Source organism: Polyodon spathula, chromosome 17 (genome assembly GCF_017654505.1).
Source record: "Polyodon spathula isolate WHYD16114869_AA chromosome 17, ASM1765450v1, whole genome shotgun sequence".
Taxonomy (NCBI): domain Eukaryota; kingdom Metazoa; phylum Chordata; class Actinopteri; order Acipenseriformes; family Polyodontidae; genus Polyodon; species Polyodon spathula.
The window spans coordinates 22,393,360-22,413,437 of NC_054550.1; the positions used below are offsets into that span (position 1 = coordinate 22,393,360).

General features: G+C 36.8%; 1 protein-coding gene across 1 annotated transcript; it reads left to right on the forward strand.

Annotated features, from left to right (window-relative positions):
• The first annotated feature begins 591 nt into the window (after positions 1-591).
• Positions 592-19,201, forward strand: LOC121329753 (DNA repair protein RAD51 homolog 1-like). The gene is made up of 10 exons (XM_041275503.1): positions 592-650; positions 963-1,065; positions 1,393-1,530; positions 3,470-3,587; positions 7,718-7,809; positions 9,327-9,421; positions 13,032-13,145; positions 16,387-16,516; positions 17,656-17,777; positions 18,369-19,201. Exons 2-10 carry the CDS (start codon positions 976-978, stop codon positions 18,490-18,492), a joined length of 1,023 nt encoding a protein of 340 aa, XP_041131437.1. The 5' UTR covers positions 592-650; positions 963-975; the 3' UTR covers positions 18,493-19,201.
• The last annotated feature ends 877 nt before the right edge of the window (positions 19,202-20,078 follow it).

A 20,078-nucleotide genomic window follows, 5' to 3' on the forward strand; every position in this document is an offset into this window, starting at 1 on the left:
CTATCCCTCTATTAGTACATACTCTATATATTATGGTTGGTATTAGCTCAAAACATAAATCGCATTGCAAAAAATTTTTAGAACTTCCTGCCTGGCCAAGCGGGAGATTTAATGTTTTACATAGGAACAACAACACAACAGGGAAGGAGGAGAGAACAGAAAGCAAAACTTAATACAAATTGCAATACTGTAAAAAAAAAAAAAAAAAAAAAAAAAAAAAAAAAAAAAAACACCAAACACAACATTATTTAAGGAATTAATTAGAACGGTGTGTGGAAAAATCGCAACTGAACATTTCACACAACACGGTAGGTACCTTTTGTAACTGGTTACGACAAACTTTTAAAATGTTTGTTGTGGTATTTTGATTTGCACGCTGTATATTGGATTAATGTCCTGTAAACACAAATCCCTAAGTTGTCTTGTGTGCAATATATATATATATATATATATATATATATATATATATATATATATATATATATATATATATATATATATATATATATCTGACCTGTGTGAGTTTTGTATATACTAGTTGCACAACTACCGTAATGACTGTAGTAGAACCGGCCTCTAGCCTGATGTTTCTTAACTTCCAGTTCCGCATGTAAACATTCTGTCTTTTCAGAGCGAGGTCTAAATATTTAGTAAGAATACGAATTGTTTTTTTTATTTTATTTCCGTGAAATCTGTTCATTATTCTATAGTATTGTATTATAAGGCGAGTACTGCTTTCCTGGCAGTGAGAAGAAATGCAGCTTCAGTGGTTTAAAAAAAAAAAAAAAACAACACTTAAAGTTATTTCTCGTGAGCTTTTTATTCTTAATTTAAACAAGATTGTGTGGATTCTGTCAGCACAAAGTTGTCGTCTAATATGAATTGATTTAGTGCAGCACAATAATGATTATTTGTATTTGTTTTTATGTGCTTCCTCTGTAATGTTTATTTTGTGTTTTCAGATAGTTTTCCGGCATGGCCATGCAGATGTTGAGTGATAATAAAACCGCTGACGATAATGTGGACGAGGAGAATTTTGGACCACAACCCTTAAGCAGGCTGGAGGTATAAAGGATATAGGCTAAGCATACATGTGTTTCTTTCACTTACAAATCTGTAACCAAAAAACTCATGTTAACGCTTGTAACCTATTAAGAACCAATATTTGTGCTTACAAGGTACTGAGTCATTTCAAAGCATTGTATTGTGATGATGTTTAAAGATGAAAGTAAATTAGAAGTGAGTCTTTTCAGCTGTTTCCATTGTCCATTGCAGTGCTCTGGTACATGTTTAAACATGTTCTGCTGAGCACTATTCTTGTACAAAATTAAGTTGTGTGACAGATCCCAGTGACCATCTGTTTAGTAACATGCTTCATTTTCCCTGGCACAGCAATGTGGGATCAGTGCGAACGACGTAAAGAAGTTGGAGGAAGCTGGGTTCCATACAGTGGAGGCAGTTTCTTATGCACCTAAGAAAGAGTTGCTGAATATTAAAGGAATCAGTGAAGCTAAAGCTGAGAAAATATTGGTAAGAAATATGTCTCTGATTAGCCTTTTTTTTTTTTGCAAAATTAGGTGTGACTAATGTTAATTCTTTCCAGTTATCAATCCTGAGAATATATCTCAGCTAAAATATTGCTATATTTGCTTATATTGTAATTTTGCAATGGTTTTCTTGCTCTTGCAGTGTATTTAAATACTGGCCTGGAATAGCTACTAGAAAAAAGGCAGCCTTTTAATAGGAGGCAGTGTGGTCTTGTGGTTAAAGAAAAGGGCTTGTAACCAGGAGGTCCCCGGTTCAAATCCCAGCTCACTCACTGACTCATTGTGTGACCCTGAGCAAGTCGCTTAACCTCCTTGTTCTCTGTCTTTAGGGTGAAACGTTACTGTAAGTGACTGCTGCTGATGCATAGTTCATACACCTTGGTTTCTGTAAGTCACCTTGGATAAAGGCATCTGCTAAATAAACAAATAATGTCACAAAAATATTCCTAAACTAAATAATCTAAACCTTTTGAGCATCAGTGTTTATCCTGAGACCTATAAATGGACTCCCAGTCTTTTATACTGAGTCACAGCTAATGCTGTACAAGGTATATGTTGACACCAGTTGAATAACGCATTAGCTTCTACCACTGAAACTTGGCGAGTTTCAGTTTTTTCTCCACTTGGAAGATGTCTGTATGCATATTTAAATCATGTTTTACAAGGGCTAATAAAATGTTAAACTTAATGGAACATTGTTGGGGCCCCGTTGCAGCTTTAACACTCAGCTCGCTGGTGAAGACCACTAATGAAACAAAAAGGTTTATTGTTTGAAGATGTTTTGTACTGATCTGAAATTTGTAGTTCAACAAACTAATAAATTATACATCGATTACCATCCAGTTGTAAAATTGAACATAGGTTGAAGTAAACACTACATATGTTCCACAAAATTAGAAACATGATGGCTAATTTACGTCATGACATTAAAAGCAAATTCCACAAACTATGACTTCTGTTTTTGCACGTAACAATCTTTTTAAATTCATGCTTGTAAGGGGATACTTCATGCCCTTTTCATAATTAAAGCATCTCATTCTAATACAGTGCTTGTATTCTGATGACTTTATTCATCGTGCAAAATATCTACATTAAGCTACATGTGTAATTCTACCGATTCAGATCGTATCGGCTATTCCTTAAAGGGACCTGTTTTCGCATAAAGGGCAATACAGAATGTATTTAACCTGTAACTTAATGAAAAACTACTAAAATATAGGACTGATTATGGTCCAACTACCACTGAAGGTCATTACCGCCCAGATTAATTAACAATGTAATAATCAATGTTGGTGGGAATAATGTTCATAACTTTTAACTATAAACAATTAAATACTTTTTTTTGCTCATGTTTTTCCATTACAGACCATTTCTTTTTTGTAATTCTGCTTAACATACAAGCTGTTATAATAGGAATACTACTTAAATGAATGCATAGTTTCCAGTGTTCTCTGCAGTGCACTTTCTGAGAGTTTGTAAACAAAGTTTCTTCTAATCAAATGCTATTTTAACACCTCTGTCTTCATCATTGTTAGTCTGTTTTATATTAACTACAGAAGTTGGTCCCCATTAGGAACTAAAGGTCTGTTTTCCATTATGTTCTCTGGTCCCATTTAAAACCACTGCATCTAAAACATGCTTGTTAATATGTACACAATAATTTAGTTACAAACTGTCTCTTTCTGCTGCAGTAGTGTCTTTACAAACAAGCTTCTGAAGCATTTAAAGTGTCTTTACATGGCTGTAAATTCTGGGTCTTAAGGCTGCTTGATGAAAATTTAGATTGAAATTGATGAAACAAAATGTAGCTAAAATGTTTTATCTGAGACCAGAAATATACTCTTTACTCTACTTGGCTTGAAAAGGACCTGTAATGAATTCCTTTTAAATGTTAAGTCGTGGTAGGCTGTTGTATTTGACAGGCAGAGGCGGCTAAATTGGTGCCAATGGGGTTCACAACTGCCACAGAATTCCATCAGCGCAGATCTGAGATAATCCAGATCTCAACAGGGTCAAAAGAACTGGACAAGCTACTTCAAGGTGAGCGGTTGTGTGTCATTTGTGGTCACAGTTTTAAGTTTAATTATGCTTCCCCTCTGTGTGCTTTTTACATGTCCTAGTTCAGGGATCTTGTAAAATCGCAATTCTTTTGCTTGTTTTTAATGTAAATAGTTTAATCAAAAAGTTATAGATTTTGTACATAGTGACTCCAGCCAAGTTAGATAATGACAACAGGCACAAAAGTGTACAGGCAGTCTAGGGTTCTGCTACAGTTATTGCAATTACTAGAGTTTCATCATCACTAAGGTTCTGTACATCTAGACCAGTGGTCCTCAAAGTCATTTGGGCACGGGCTAACTATTGCATAGTTTTTATCTTAAATACTGCCTTCCCACGACATACAGTGTGTGTGTGTGTGTAATATATATAATTAAACTGGAGACTCGCCACACAGGCTTGCTCAGGTTCTTTTCCCTTCTTTAAACATGGCTCCACACACAGGATTCAAAAGAAAAGCGCTGACGCGCACCTTTTTAATTACAAAAATAAATAAAAACAAAACAAACACCTAGCTCTGTTTTGAGCACTAACTAACCACAACTGGAACCTAAACTATACAACAGGACAGATACGCTGTTTACCTGTGAATACACAAAACCAGAACACACAAAAAGGCTTTTACACAGTACCTTTCAACCGGGCCCTCAACACAGCAGCAGCCCTGAGCACACTGGCTGCTTTCTTTAAATACCCTGCACCTGTCTCTAATTTACAGTTATCACCAGGTGCAGGAAATAATTAATTAAACAATTAACAGAAATCTAATTAAATTAAACAAATGTGCATTTGCACATGTTTTTAGGCAGGGAGGAATCTAGCTCTAAACTATTGTATCTTACAATATATATGAAAGCAAGAAAGAGTTTTTGTGGGAGTTATTCTTGGCTCACTCTGATAAGGCCAAGTCTCAGGCAGTAATTGTGCATGCTGCGCTTATTCTTGAAATATATATAAAATACGCAATGCAAATATTTTTAAATAGCATGTTTACACAGATAACCATGAATAAACTAAAATAAGAGGAAAGATAGCATCTCACTTTGTTTTAATTTGGCAAATTTGTCAACACTACTCTGCTTTAAAGATCACTTATCTCCAGTACAATTATTCAGAGAAAGTGGATTCGTAACTAAATCTACTACTAAATCTAATCACTGAAATGTATTATTTTTCTCAATAAGTCGGTGAAATTCAGTGCTTACCAGGCATATTAACACCCCGCCTCAGCTCGCAGATGATTGGACAGCTATCAGATCTTTCACTTTCCCCATTGGCTACTCATTCGCCTCCACTTTTCATGCAGAATACTGTGAATGGCCTTGGCTTGGCAGATATTTGACTCTCCTATTGGTTAAACTTACTGTCAGTAACTGAAACAGACACAGTTTGTGTCCCACCCAGCTAACTTATGATTAGGCTACCGCAGAGAAAATGCAGATATTTAGTTTTGATCGTATCGCAGAGGCCGTTTAGGAAAAAAAATGTCCTATGTACAAGCACACCATAAGCAAGCAGCACTGTCAACAGATTGCTGTGATGTTTTTGTTGGAAAATGTGTTTAAAACTTTATTAATTTTCTCACGCTACATCCTGGCGGAAATGTGTTCATGACCCATAATTTAAGAACAGCTGTCATGGGCACCGCTTTGAGGACCACTGATCTAGACACTTGAACATTGCATGTGAATTAAAAAGCATTTAAAAACATTTAATAGATCATGAGAAATGCTTGATCAAACGGCTTTTCTTTCCCTAAATAAAGCATATAGCAAATAAAACTGATTGAAATTAAATAGGGAATACACCTTGCACCTAAGCATCTGTGTGTCTGTATGGTTTAATTAGTATGATTATCTAGTACAGTATTCACAAGTCAAACAGGAATTTGTAAGTGCCTAATTCAAAATGGTTTAGTGGTCTAAAATGCTGTGTTCAGGTTGCTGACTTGTCAAGGCATAGGCTTGACTCCTGTGTTAATAGTTTTACAGCGAAAACCAGGGATTGAATTGCTTCACATTTTGTGTTTTCAGATTGGCACTTAAATGTATAAATTTAGGTGCCCGCTATCAAATCTTGGACTCAAACTCATAAGAAGCGTCCCTATGATGCATCCCTAGTTACCAGCTGTCATTCAACCTGATGTAGGATCTGGGAAAGATGGGTCCTTCTGAATTTTGAGATTTAAAACCCTGTTGATTGTACCAGATGCTCACTTAATCTAGTTTTTCCTTTGTGTTGTATGTTCATTCTTTCCCAATAATACAGTAAAGGGCATGGTTTGGCTTTTTCCCACTTTGTGGGTACTTTTCTATAGACCGATTTCTTAGAGGGCCTTAATCTGTCCTTTTAATCTTTCTTGTCCGCAATGTTTTTCCTTTTGTTGCATTTCCAGCGCATGTGTTGTATCTTGGTTTTCTTTAAACCATAGCATCTACTCCTTTTGATGTGCCGGGGGTAGTCGTTTGTAGGATTCAATGAAGTTTCAACAATGCACAGAAGGATATACAAACTGGGGGCAGTGTAGATCAATGTTTTTGTGTGGGATTGCTTTCTCGACAGCAGCTGTGACCATTGCGGCAGCCAGTTGATAGTTCTCGGTTTCAGTTTGGGATTTGAGGGCAGTGCTAAAAATGCGGCAGCACATTTTGTCTCAAGCCATTTACTTGTGTTACATTAATTTGGTAGTTTGGCAGTGCATGGCAGGGGAACATGTTTGTCCCTGTGGTCCCCCCTGTCTTTGAAGCTCTGGTTCATTTGCTCCCTGCAGCCTGTGGCCATCTTCCGTCAACAGCTCTGTATCACTCTACATGTGGAATATGCCCACAAAAACACTTCTGCCATCTACTGTAAACTTCATGGAACAGCAGTCTCCATTGTGTTTCATACTATAGGGCCTATTCATGATTTCTATCCCTTTAGTGCTTACTGGTTTAAAGCAGATTTGACAAGTGATTGACATACAAATTAAATTTAACTCCACTTTTGTGGGGTACAAGATTGAGTTTAGTTTTAAATACAAATGAGCTGGGTTAAGGGGAAGGGTGTCCTTCGTAATCAATTTAAGATTAATCTTCACAGTGCATTCAAAGCTACCTAGTATGTACACTTCTGACATATTTTTACAATAAAATACTTGGACTGTGATGGAAGGATCCATCACTGAGTAATACTGGACTTTTAAAACTATGAATCAAAACAAAATGGAAACTAATCAGATTCTAGAATCAGGATACAGAGAGAAAAAAATGTGAATGTTGGAAAGCAGTAAATTATAGTTCGTGTTGGCTAAGTTCTCTTTAATATTAAAGACGCTGTAATTATGCCCTTTCTCTGTCTACTTTATAGGAGCTTTACATAACCCTACAGTTGTGGTCCTCAGTTTTTTGGCAATAGCCACATGTGTAAGTTGGGGGCTTGATAATATTTTTGTACATGACATTTCATTAAAATACAGACATATCAAATGGCATAAAACGGACATTCCAATAATTAGTTCCTGTACTACATCAGTGTAAATATTACTCAATGTCAGTTTATGTTGCAGGCACAAGTGTGCTCAAGCACACAGCATTGAGGGTCACAGTCAGACAGTGTGGGTGTGAATTAGAGGGACTGTTCATGTTGGTGAATTGGTCGCCTTCTCTCTCTGGAAACTTAGACAGCAAGGCTGGCTTTAGTTTTGTTTCAGCTTTCTTTTTTCTTGTTTGTGTCAGACATGGACGTTGATAAATTTATTGGGAAAAAGCTTTTGTATAACCTTTGACTTCCTTGGTTAATAGACTCCTAAATATCTCTAGGTTTCCTGTAAAACAATACATTCTCAGAATTGAGGGAATAAAATGGTCATAAGCAGTTTAATTTTTGGAAGGAAAAGATCATTGCCATTCTTCAGACGCATTGTGCAATTCACGCTGAAGCCCAAATTGAATTTGACATTCCACTTCAATGAAACGGGTAATCTATTACTTCAAATGGTTTCAGATTTGTCCTGCTGGGCAGGAGATGCTAAACAGGTTTTTATTGAATTACTAATCCATATGGTAATTGTAGTAAACTGTCACTGTAGCAGGTATAAAAGTTAATGATGTTAATTTTTATTTTATTTAAAGGTGGAATTGAAACAGGCTCAATTACAGAAATGTTTGGAGAGTTTCGCACTGGTAAAACACAGCTGTGCCATACTCTGGCTGTTACCTGTCAGGTAATCAATATATTTATGTAAATATCGCCAGGTCTTTCTGAATATTCACTTGAACCTGGTGCATGACGACATGGTTGTTTGAAATTGTTGTTACTGTACCTGATGTCCTATGTGTGCAGTAGCCTCCTGATAAAGTACAAAGGAATAAAAAATAAACGTACGTGCCTGGCAATCATTTTTATAGTAAGAATGGAGCCATCACAGGTTCCCCTGACAGATAAATGAGTGTGACTGTTTATGACTCCACTAGATTACCATGCTGAACCAGAAAAAATATATATATCTAACATCATTATACCAGAAATAATCACTAAAAGCACATAGGTTTTTGAATAAAAATGTTTTTTTCAAACATTAAATTTACAGTAACACATACAATTTCAGTACTGGAAAACAACATCTTCAGTACAGTTCTGTACTGTGCTGAAAAACACATTGAAATAAACTTACACGTACAGCAACACTAAAACCTACAGTAATGAAAAAAATGAAATGTTGTATTACAATATAAAGCACCAGTGTATTTATTGTTGGTTAACACTTACATTTACTTTATTAAATGCAATACCGGCAACGATACACTACTGTAACAACTTTGTTGTTAAATAAAATTTAAAAAATCACTAGGCTACTTACATGGTTCAGTAGCTACTGATGTGTGCATTCCTGATTTGTTTTTAACCAAGGAGTTAATGAGAGTTAATAATGTGCCATATAGTCAGAAAATGTGTGTGACGATTGTGTATTTTATAATTGAATCAGTATGCTATAGCGCTGACAGACTGATTTAAGGAGAGGTGGATAAATGGGTGCTGACAGCACATACTACTTGATGACTTTAAACAAGGACACGGTAAAATGCCACAACCTGCCAGATCTCCCACCCATGCTAATCACTTATCAATAAAGGTTGTCAATAGCTATTCCCTAAGACAGTTTGTTGATCTACCTATGCATGTCTGTTAGACTTGTGCAGTTTTGTTTAGTAAGTATTGCTGGTTCTTTGAAATATCAAGACAACCCGCAGTAACCCTCCTCCTTCCCACATTGAGGCGTTGAGACGGTTTGACATCATCGTTTTGGGAAGGTATTTAAAAACGTTATTGACCATTAAACCAGGCACCCAATAAGCTCAGGGGATTTGCTTTGGCATAATGGTCTAAAAAAAACAGTTAAAAAGCTGCATTTGTTGCAGTTAATTTGAAATTGTGTAAAGCTTCATGACCACACAGCGTGGTCATGAAGCTTTACAACATTGCAAGCATTTTTGATGTATTGATTTAAAAGGTCGAGTAACCCCCTTGGTCCACTTTAAGTACTTTTGGTAAGGGTGCTTCCAATGGAGATGTAATTTAAATAGTGACTTTTCTACCAAAAGTGGTTGTTGCAGTGCCCCAAAAGCAAGCATGCAGAACATCCTGTAGCCTGAGATATTTTTCTGCCTAACTTGTTTTTATTTGAACCCCTGTGTATCGTATGTTTTTAGGTATACGATTAGTGTTTTTGTTTGTTCCCAGCTTCCGATTGACCAAGGTGGCGGAGAGGGCAAAGCGATGTATGTTGACACAGAAGGGACCTTCCGGCCTGAGCGACTGCTTGCAGTTGCTGAAAGGTAATTTTTGTCAGGAACCAGGTCGTAGTACAGGGATTACCTGTGCCAATATTACATTGCCTAATGCCTGAAACTCAGGAGTGGAAAATTCCAATTCCCAATGCGAAGTAAAAATATTACAGTTCTTTAACCCTCTGCGGTGGCAAGCACTTCCTTTTTTTGTTAATTATTTAAATTTACAGGTAAAACTTGATTATATGATGCATAATCATTTGACATGTTCATTATTAATAGGCAATACAGACTAACACGTTTACTTTTAGGTACACATTATTTTGTATCTTCATTTAGTCAACAAGGCAAAAATATAACTTTTTGTGTGAGCATTAAGGAGAAAAAAAAAAACGGTAATAACTAATGTTTGTGGTAAATGCTTGTGGCGAGTCTTGTATAATATCACATCTGATTTGACTAAGCTGAAGAAATGATTCTAGATTGTTGAGCTGCCTTTCCCTGATACTCAATCTGGTAATCCCCTCTGGCTATGCCTGTCTGTCATGAGAACATTTCCTTTTTACCAGAAATGAGTTGCAGTAGACCATGGATAACCTCCTATCTTTCTCTCCATGCTAACAAGATAATGAAAGTCATACACTGTGCTGGTGCTTATTCTTGTAATGACCTACCAGGCTGAATCATGCTGAAGGATGTCTGCAGAAGTGGGAAATCAGTCTAGTTTCTCTCTATCTAGTCACGTGTAAATAACAAAACAAATGTCATTAGTGTACAGAGAATGTCAATATTATTTTATTTCAAGCCCCCATCGCCTTGCAAACAGTGTAATCTGGAACATTAAGAAAAGTCCACCCCATATAATCACAGTACATTTTAATTTGTCGTACCATAACGTCATAGCCCTTACATGGCTTTCTATGAAAGACTATTTACTACTATGAAAAAAATGCAAGTTTACCATAATGTCTGTGTCTAACTAAGACCTACAAAGTGATGGTAATAATAAATACTAGCTAAGATTTACTGGAAACATTTAGTTAACGCTGTCCTGTTGGTTTAAAATTGTTGCTTTTGTGGAGAAATTATGGTTGTCTTACAGTAGTAGTGTTACAGTAGTGTTTTAGTTAAGGGATAATGGCATTGCTGTAACATGGTACAAGGTTAATGGAACTCCTGAGCCCAACGCAGAGACCACAGGTGGTGGTTGTTGTTAATAATAATAATAATAATAATAATAATAATATAATAATAATACATCAATTTCAGAGTTATTTTTTTTTTATTATTAATAATTGTAGTCTACTGCGGTAACTTTGATAACTGGGATTGAGTGTTCTTATGAAGTGTTTCATCAGTAAATGCTTTCAGTACAGGTGTAGTTAATGACCTCCATAGAAAACAATGGCAGAGCAGTGTCTTGTTTTTTGTATAATTTTAAATAAGTGTTAGATGCATGAAGAAAAGCAAAAGAATCCTTAAAAATTGGTACTAAAACCAAACAGTAGTGGTTTGGAAATGCACCCAAAATCCTTAATGTTGGCATTCTTTTTGTTATTTCTTTCAGATCATTAAAATGTTGAATATTATTTTCTCTTCTACTTTAATTAGACTAAACCTAAAATCTAGTTAGCACCATTACATTTTTGTCAGCACATTCTACAAGGGAGAGAACTAACTGTGTGTTTCGAGAGAATGTTTGAATTAATATTGTGCAGACATGAACATCATTTATCCAGGTAGTAAATAATTGAGTACAATGTTTGTTTTAAAATGTGTGTAATATTAACTGAATAAGTAATACCTATCCAAGAGCAACATAGTGGTATAATGTTTAACAATGGTATAGTATTTACTGCAATGTTCAGTTAAGCTCATTTGTATTGTATGTTGTGCAGTTTGTAGTTTTGAAAACTTTAATTTGTTTATCTGTCTTAAATCATTTAAATATGTGACTAACATGTTATCTTCGTCTCCAATTTAATCAGATTAATTTATTTATTTCTGTCTCGGGGGGGGGGGGGGGGGGGGGGGGGGGGGGGGGGGGTAGGGGGGGGGGGGGGGGGGGGGGGTATTAATTATTTTGCACAGGTCTATAATGGCATTCTTTAGTATGTAACTTCACTGTGTATCATAGTCTGAGAATTGCTTTGCTGGTCATTGCTGCAACCTTTTATGTTATTTTAACTCTTTAGAATTTGCTTGTGTTCATGATGATGTACAGTATGTAATCCTTAAACATCCCCTAGGACGAGGTGCTTATAATATTAACGGCTCCAGAGTGCAACTTGGCAATGGGTAGCGTTCTTTTATATCCACCAAGTATATTCTGCCAAAACTCAGTAAGATCTGAAGAGACCTGAACAGTAAACTCTGGCATTGGTATCAACTTACTTAATTTAAAATTACATTGAGGCCCAAGCTGTATCGAAAATGTCCAATCTAGTACTGTATAAAGCTGATTGATTCTGCAAACAGTGTCAATTGTTTGCATGTCATCCAAGTTATTCAGTTTATCAGTTGTAAAAGAAACACAGTTGGGTTTAAGACAAAGTGAATGACTACTGGTTATTTGCAATGTGTACTTGACAATCTTTCCTAAGCACTGATCTATTTCATGTACTGGTAATAAGTGCAGTACCTGCTTCACTGTAATGTGTAACTGGACACACTTAAATATAATTGTATTAAACAGTTGTCAGTCAGACAGGATATGTCAAGATTGTGTGCATGGTATTTGTTCCTTAGAGTATAACCATTTACCCAACCACTGTAAAAGCATTAAAAGACCTGCAAAATCCATTATTTTGGACACTTGAACTATGATTTCACGCTTCCTTTTCTGCTGCAGCGTGCTCTCCCCTTCTCACGGCATGCTGCTATGAAGTGTTTAAAAGCTCCCCTGTGCTACATAATGAGGTATCGCTCCCATGCTGTGTTCGTGTGTACCGCTGGCCTCCCTTTTTCCTTTTTTTTTTTTTTTTTCCCCTGAGATTTAGGCCTACAGCAGTTCTCACAATGACCTGTGAACCGATCATTAATTATCTAGTGGTGCTAACCACATGGTTGAAAACATACCTGCTACCCTGTCATTTTATATATGTATATCAGCTTCTCCCGTCTTGCATGGTATGGCTATCCCACCTCCTTCCTGATGTTTTAAATAGTATTGAGTGAAAAACAACTCTAGACTTCTGCTTAAACACTGTCTAAGTGGCCACAATTGCATATAGGTTGACTGCCAGTATACTGTTTCATTTTGTATGTCCTGTATAAAAAAATGTTTTTTTTTTTTTTTTTAAATGAGTAACTCTTTTTATATATATATATATATATATATATATATATATATATATATATATATATATATATATATATATATATATATATATATTTACACACACATACATTTTAAGTTTAAAATTAAGTCTGCATGTTATTGCTTGAGATTTACTATTGCCAAATTAAATGCATTGACCTGTTTTTTTTTTGTGTTTTTTTTTCTTTTTTTTAAACAGATACTTTCGGAATCTGTTGGATTTTGTGAGATCATTTATAGCTGTTAGTGTTTTTTAATTTAATATTGTGTACCACATTTGTTGTAAAAATTGGAACAGTTCAGGATTGTTATTTACTTTACTATTTTTTTCATTTAAAGGTACGGGCTATCCGGAAGTGATGTTCTGGATAATGTAGCATATGCCCGGGCATTCAACACAGACCACCAAACTCAACTATTGTATCAAGCAGCTGCTATGATGGCAGAGTCCAGGTAATATTTAATCTTAGCAGTGCCATTTTTGGAACACTTTATTGAATAAACCTAGGCTTGAAAATGCATAATATAGAGAACTAATTGATGTACAATGCTTAATATGTATAAAAACCAAAATAATCTTATGTTAAAAGCAGTTATTTGAAATATTATGTGTCACATGATTTTCTGTAGTTAATTGCAGTTTGTGAATGTGCTCAAATTTGGTCCTAAATAAACAATTTTTACATTTAAAAAGCTGTGTATTATGTTAAAGGCATACTGTGTTTTATTGTAAGGGAAAGAAACACAAAATAATCTGTATCAGATTTTTAAAGCATTTATTTTATGCCCCCAATGTTAAAGTAGGTCTACTTCCGCTGAGCAATGTTTTCGAAGTTAGAACACACATGTGCTTGCACACTCTCTCGCACTCGCGCTCACACACACACATTGTTGAAGCAATTCCAAATGAGGTATAGGAAAAATGGCTCTATGAATACCAAGAACAAAGAGCTTTTAAACCTTCCAAAAAACATAAACCTGCCAGCCACCATTCACTTGTATCCTCCTATTCCTTTCCACTGAGCCAGTTACTAAGACAAACAAGCCTGTTGACATTTTCACCTGATAAAGCTGCTCTCTTCTTCTGGTCAATATGCTATGAGAGAAAACAACCTCTCACAAGGTACTGATGTGGCAGGTGTTGCCAGGTACCTGCGTGCAATGGGGGCCAGCCTGTTGTGTGCCCCTGTATGCTGTGACCACCACTGCAGTGCGCAGTCCTCCAAGTTGATGCAGGGCTCTGCTTTGTAACGCTCCACACATCTCTCAATGGACTGCTCATCATCATCGGACTCAGACTCTGAACACAAGAAGAGGGCCGCTTTTTCCTTTGGTGGCTGTGACTTTGTTGCTTCAACTGGTTGCTGTGCAGGCTTCTCTTCTTTCAGCAAGTTGTTGACCATAGCCCACACCTCACCCCTCTCAGTTCTGGGAAGGCACTTCAGGTCCTTGAACCTTGGATCGAGTGCTGTGGCGATCTTCAGCCAGTGATGTTGGTCTTTTCCTTGCGTTTCTCCAGGTCTTTTGTGAATGTTGTCTTGAATGTTACCACGTAGGCAGTGTCATCATCTGAGCTCTCCATCACCCGAGAGAGGTGGCACAAAGCAGACAACACCACTGAGCAGGAAATGTACTTCTCTCCTCCCAGGAGTTCAGTCAAGTACCTGCAGTGGAAGATAATTAAATCACTTCTGTCAATTGTGAGAGGCTTGTTGCACAAGGACACATACAAATACTATTGCTCTCTCTCTCACACACACACACACACACACACACACATCTCTCTCACTGTCTCACACACACACCTCTCTCTCACACCCAAACACCCACCCATCCACACCTCTCTCACACACACAGATCTCTCTCTCTCTCTGTCAAACACACACACACTTAGTATACCTGTATGATAAAAGCTATTACCTGCAGGGCTCCACTGGTGCTTCCAGCTTCAGCAATTTCTCCAGTTCAGCTGTGGTTGGCATGGCAGTGTTGGTTTTTTGTTTTGCCAGAGCATCCCTCAGTGGTTGTTGGTTTCTTTGCACAAGCTTGATCATTTCCAGAGCGGAATTTCATCTTGTTGTGACATCTTGTGCAAGTGACTCCTTTTACCCATTTGCAAATTGCTGTTGTTCTAGCTCTGCAGCGTTTGGTGGACTGTGTTTGAAATGCCCAACTACTTTTCGGCATTTGGCTAGGGCATTGTCAAACCCGCTGTTCTGTAGAGACACTGTGACTGACCTTTGCAGACTGTTCGCGGTGCAAGGTAGGTTTCTCGCAGCTGCAATCATGTTCCGTGCACTGTCTGTTCCAAGTATGGTAACCTTCTGTTCAATTTTTCACTGTTTTGCTACATCCATGAAATGCTCAGCGCATGTTTCAGCACAGTGTCTCTCTTCTGTTTTCATGACAGTCAAAGCGTGTGAATGCAGTTTTTCCAGTTGTCATCGATGTGTGTGCTGTAACCCTGAGGAAGCTGTGGTTACTCATCAATGTCCAGTGGTCTCCAGTGAGGGCAACAGCCTGTGTATTTCTTAGCCCTCTCGTTTTCGTACCTTGTAACGATGGTGGCTCTCAATTGTAATTCATATGTTGTCATTCGATGCAATCTGAATGATGTCCCTCGGGCAGTCATCTTCCACAACGTTAATTGGCCTGCAAGCTGCAGCTATCCACTTCGCTGTTGCGTTTGTTAGCTTGCTGCTCGTTGACTTGTCCATTTGCCTCCTGCACACGAACTCTAAAAGAGTAGGCTGCTGCTGTCCTGCATTGGTAGCCCTCTCACTACTGCTGCCGGCGTCAACTCTGTGTTTTACTTGTAAATGATACTTCAGATTTGATGTACTTCGGTGATATACAAATTCACCCATACAGTAGCTGCAAATAACTTTGCTTTTATCCAAAGACCCATCTATAAGGGTTTTGTAATAAAACTGGCCATTTTAAAAGCCCTTTAGCAGCTTTCCCCATCATTCAAGCTTGCTTCGTCAGCAAAGCTATATCTACATTTAAGCATTCTGCTGACAAACAAGCGCAAGAGCATGCAGTTGTATTTGAACTATGGGTGGTTCTAAGGATCAAAAAAGAAAATGCGTTAATTGCGACAATTTTTTTTTTTTTTACTTTTTTTATGCTGAGGTGGGATGCACCAACACATGTAAAACACATTTAAACACATGTAAACCCTCATAGAATGCATACTGTGATGCATCAACTAAAGGTTGGCTTGGTCAGTCTTGATGTCTTTTAGAAGTTGCAACAGATTCCAAATTTCTTCCTAATATACAAGTTATCTTTTGGTTAATAGTATATCATATGTCTATGAAAATCATTATAGTTTGCTTGGTAGGCTTTAAAATTAATGTTTTTGTATATATTTATCTAGTAAGTTTGCAAATCACAAACCTGTTTTTTTTTTTTTTTTTTTTTCTTCCCACTGTTAGAAAGAAGTTTATGGTAAGATGTTTATATACACCAAATGGTGAAACACCTAGAACAGAAGTAATATTGCTGCATTTATACATTGTCTTTTACTGTGAACTCTTGATTTAGTAGGAAAAAAAAAAACTCTTTACTGTCAGAACTGTTTGTGCTGCAAAATACATGTTCAAAGAATACATTCAAAATAGATTTCTGGAGAGCTGTATACACGAACAGTACAAGGGATTGAAGTATTTTACTCTTTCATGGTCCCCAGATATGCATTGCTAATTGTAGACAGTGCCACAGCCCTGTACAGGACAGATTACTCAGGCAGGGGAGAGCTGGCTGCCAGACAGATGCACTTGGCCAGGTTTCTACGAATGCTGCTTCGACTCGCAGATGAGGTACTGTTCTGTGGTTGCTGAAGTTATATCACACAACATACAATCTGATTCCAAGAAGAATTTTATATACTCTGTTTTCGATATTACATGAATCCATTTTCAGGATTCAATTCCTCTTCGAATTCCTTTTTGCTAAAATCAAACGTCTGCTTTCCACGCGACCTGTTGTAGTGGAGCCACTCGACTGACCGGCTAGACCAGTGGTACGTGCTGACAGTTCTTTATGACAAAACACGATGCTCTGTCAATCTCACCGTCGTGTATCAATCTGTTTGTACCTCTGAAGCACAGAGAAATGAAATTATGATGCAGAGCTCATAACAATTACAAACCAGGCTTGATGTTAACCTAGAATGGCTCATTTTGAAGTTCATATTACTGAAGGCAGGCAGCAAGTTGCTTCATGTATTTGATGTGGTGAAAGCAGATGAACATTTACCAAAGTCTGTTTTTATTTTGGATTAACTATTGCATAAGTGTGGCATGTTTTTTTTTTTTAAATACAAAAGTTCCTTGTATAAACAACAAAAGTTCTACATGTCTCATTGCTATGCCAGAGGGTACACTAACACAGCTTGTCCGAAGTGAGGTTCTTCTGTGATTGATTGATTGATTGATTGATTTATTTATTTATTTAGTGTTATTTCTCTCCAAGTAAGCAAAACTACTTTTTTGGTTTTCCTCCAGTAAAGAAACTCTGCCAATCCCAATCAAAGTGTTCACAAGTCTCATTTGCATTTGAAATAAATCTGCAACCAAAAAAGTTTATTTTTGTATGTGACGTTTTGTGGTTTTGAAAAGTTTTTTTTTTTCTTTCCCCTTCATTGTAATTTCAGAAGCCAGTTTTCCCAAAATGTGTCATTTCAGCAGGGAAAGTTAGTTCCATGAATTTCTGAATTACTAAAGTCAGTTATTGGAGAATCTCCAGGTTTCAGCAAGGCAAAGGTCAAAAGGTGTTAGGAGTGTACATCCAATGGTATCAGTATCTACTTTTTATGTGTATAAATGTAACTGCTTTTGACATTGTATTAAATAAATTGTGCTAAAGTTTTAATACTGCATTTGAAAGTAGATTTGCAGTAAAATGCCATAATTGCTGGTAGAGCTGTGTTGGTAAAATGGTTCTCGCTCCCCTCTAGTTTGGTGTTGCTGTGGTGATTACTAACCAGGTGGTGGCACAAGTGGACGGTGCCGCCATGTTTGCTGCGGATCCGAAGAAGCCGATTGGAGGGAATATTATTGCACATGCTTCAACTACTAGGTGAGAGTACAATTTCTTTGTTAGCCATTACATTTTATAAAACCCACAGAGTTGAAATGAGAGGGAAACTGATTTTACTATACTATAAATCCTTGGGCAATTTCTATGCTTACTTCCTTATGTTTAATTTAATCAGTTAATTATAGAATTCAGCTGAATTTGACACAGTAGTTGAACAACCTAATTGCACATTTTCAGCTGATGCATTACAATCGCGTTCTTGTTCAGAACAAATTTGGAGCTGCACATGTTTATTTGCCAGTTAAGATGTGTTAGTTACTTAAATATATACAGTAATAATTTTGCTAATCTTTATTGGTTTCAAAGCAACCAGTGTTCAGATTCCTGGTGCAGTGTATGTGGGTTTAGGCTGCTTAACCTGTTAGATTTAAAAATGCTATCCATGACTCAACAGTGCTGAATTTGGAAATCGCAGACCTCAAATGAAATTAAAGACTGAAAAAAAAAAAAAAAAAAACTTAATTAGCAAACATTTGTTATTGAATTTTCTTTTAGGTTTTAAAGTGCATTGTGCTTTGACTTTTACAATACATTTTTGTAACTTGCCACTATCTTTTTCTTTTTAAACAGGCTGTACTTGAGAAAAGGTCGAGGAGAAACCAGGATCTGTAAGATTTACGACTCCCCTTGCCTTCCGGAGGCAGAGGCAGTGTTTGCAATTAATCCGGACGGTGTTGGTGATGCGAAAGATTGAGCTTCATGCTGCTGAAGCCTGTTGCATGTGAAGATGGAGACCCTAGAGCAACAAGTAAAATCTAAACTTCAATAAAAAAAAAAAACTACTTTCATTTGTGTGTCAGTGTAAATACACTAGAGATAATGGCCACTTTGCACTGTTGGATGGTGCATAACCAGCCTAATTATCTTTTAGTTAAATGGCTTTGTTTTATATAAGGTGGCTTTATTAGGAAATAAGCCTAATAAGCCAAATGGTGATTTTAAAAGATTGAAAAAATAAAAAAAGCAGTTTTGTATTTTTGCAACAAGCAAGCCGTGGCTGTTTTTGGTTTTGCAATGCATTGAAGGAAAGGGAGGCAACGTGTAGCCATGGGACAGTCCTTGAGAGGAGATTCCACAATAGTCAACACTGTGTATGTATGACGGGTGAGGGCAACATGACTAACCCAAGGATGGCTTTATAACCTGCTTCACTCAATAGACCTTGATTGGAAACACTCACTATATCAAGTAACTTACAGTAAGGTGGAAAAGAGTGGATAGGAAGGTAGTAAAATGGCATCTGAAATCTTAAAGTAGAGCAGTGTTTAGACCATTAGTTTTAGGGGTTTTTTATGTAGTTTTAAAACAAAAGTACCAGTTTTAGTTCCATTTGTGTTAGTCCCTGTCTTCTGTAACACTCTTCTGTATATAATATTTAATATGTAAACTAATAAAATAAACATTTAAACCACCTGGTTTGCAGGCTCTAACTCTACTTACACAGTAGATATTCAGCCGCCTTGCTGCAGTTTACTCCTTTCTCTTTCTCATTGTTAAGATTGCCTTTATAAATGACTAGATGGAGTTGAACCTATATACAATATTCAAAAGATAAGTACCAGCTTCTTGGAACAAACTGCGGAAAACGCATTTTTGATGTGTTCTGCAGGTGTCTGCTGTCATCGGCATGAAAGCTATTAAGTTGCAGCTACTAAGTTGCAGGTGTCTGTTTTTAATATTTGCAAAGCATCAGCTCCTTTATTCTTTGCTATATATAGATTTGCAAAGACCGTTGCAAGAGCAGGGCCATTTTTCTGGTTTTATGTCTCTTGTGACAGTATTTTAGGGTGTGTTCATATTGCTTTGTTCCAAACAGTCTCAGTTCAGATCCTTGGTTTAAAGTATTGAATCTATTTGCTTGCTGTTGACATTTACCTGGAAGCAAATGTACTGAGTTTGTTTGGATGTGAAATGTCATTTTTTTTTTTTTTTTCAGGACAGTTCATTTGTGTTCACACTGCAGTTTTATGATTTGGTGGACACAGTGTTTACACAATCCTGCAATTCTCCTATCAAAGATATTGAATGTCCATATTGTTCAGCTGAATATTCGCTCAAACTTAATACTGTACTTTATGTTTTTGCAGACTACCAAACAAGCTACACGTAAACTAACTGCCCCAGTTGTTCACATTTAACCTTTTGCGGTACACCTGTCAGGCGCGTCGGGTCTAATTTATTTTCACACAAGCTGTTTGTTTTATACACGCTGTTTTAAAAGTAATTTTATTCACAGTAAAACAGGTTTAAAAGGCACTCCATATCAAAAGGACACACAGT

Excerpts from the sequence above, each read along its gene's own strand:
- LOC121329753 (XM_041275503.1), top strand. The coding sequence starts at position 976 with ATGGCCATGCAGATGTTGAGTGATAATAAAACCGCTGACGATAATGTG. Across the intron at positions 16,517-17,655 it reads TGCTTCGACTCGCAGATGAG|TTTGGTGTTGCTGTGGTGAT; the intron begins GTACTGTTCTGT and ends GCTCCCCTCTAG. Across the intron at positions 17,778-18,368 it reads GCACATGCTTCAACTACTAG|GCTGTACTTGAGAAAAGGTC; the intron begins GTGAGAGTACAA and ends CTTTTTAAACAG.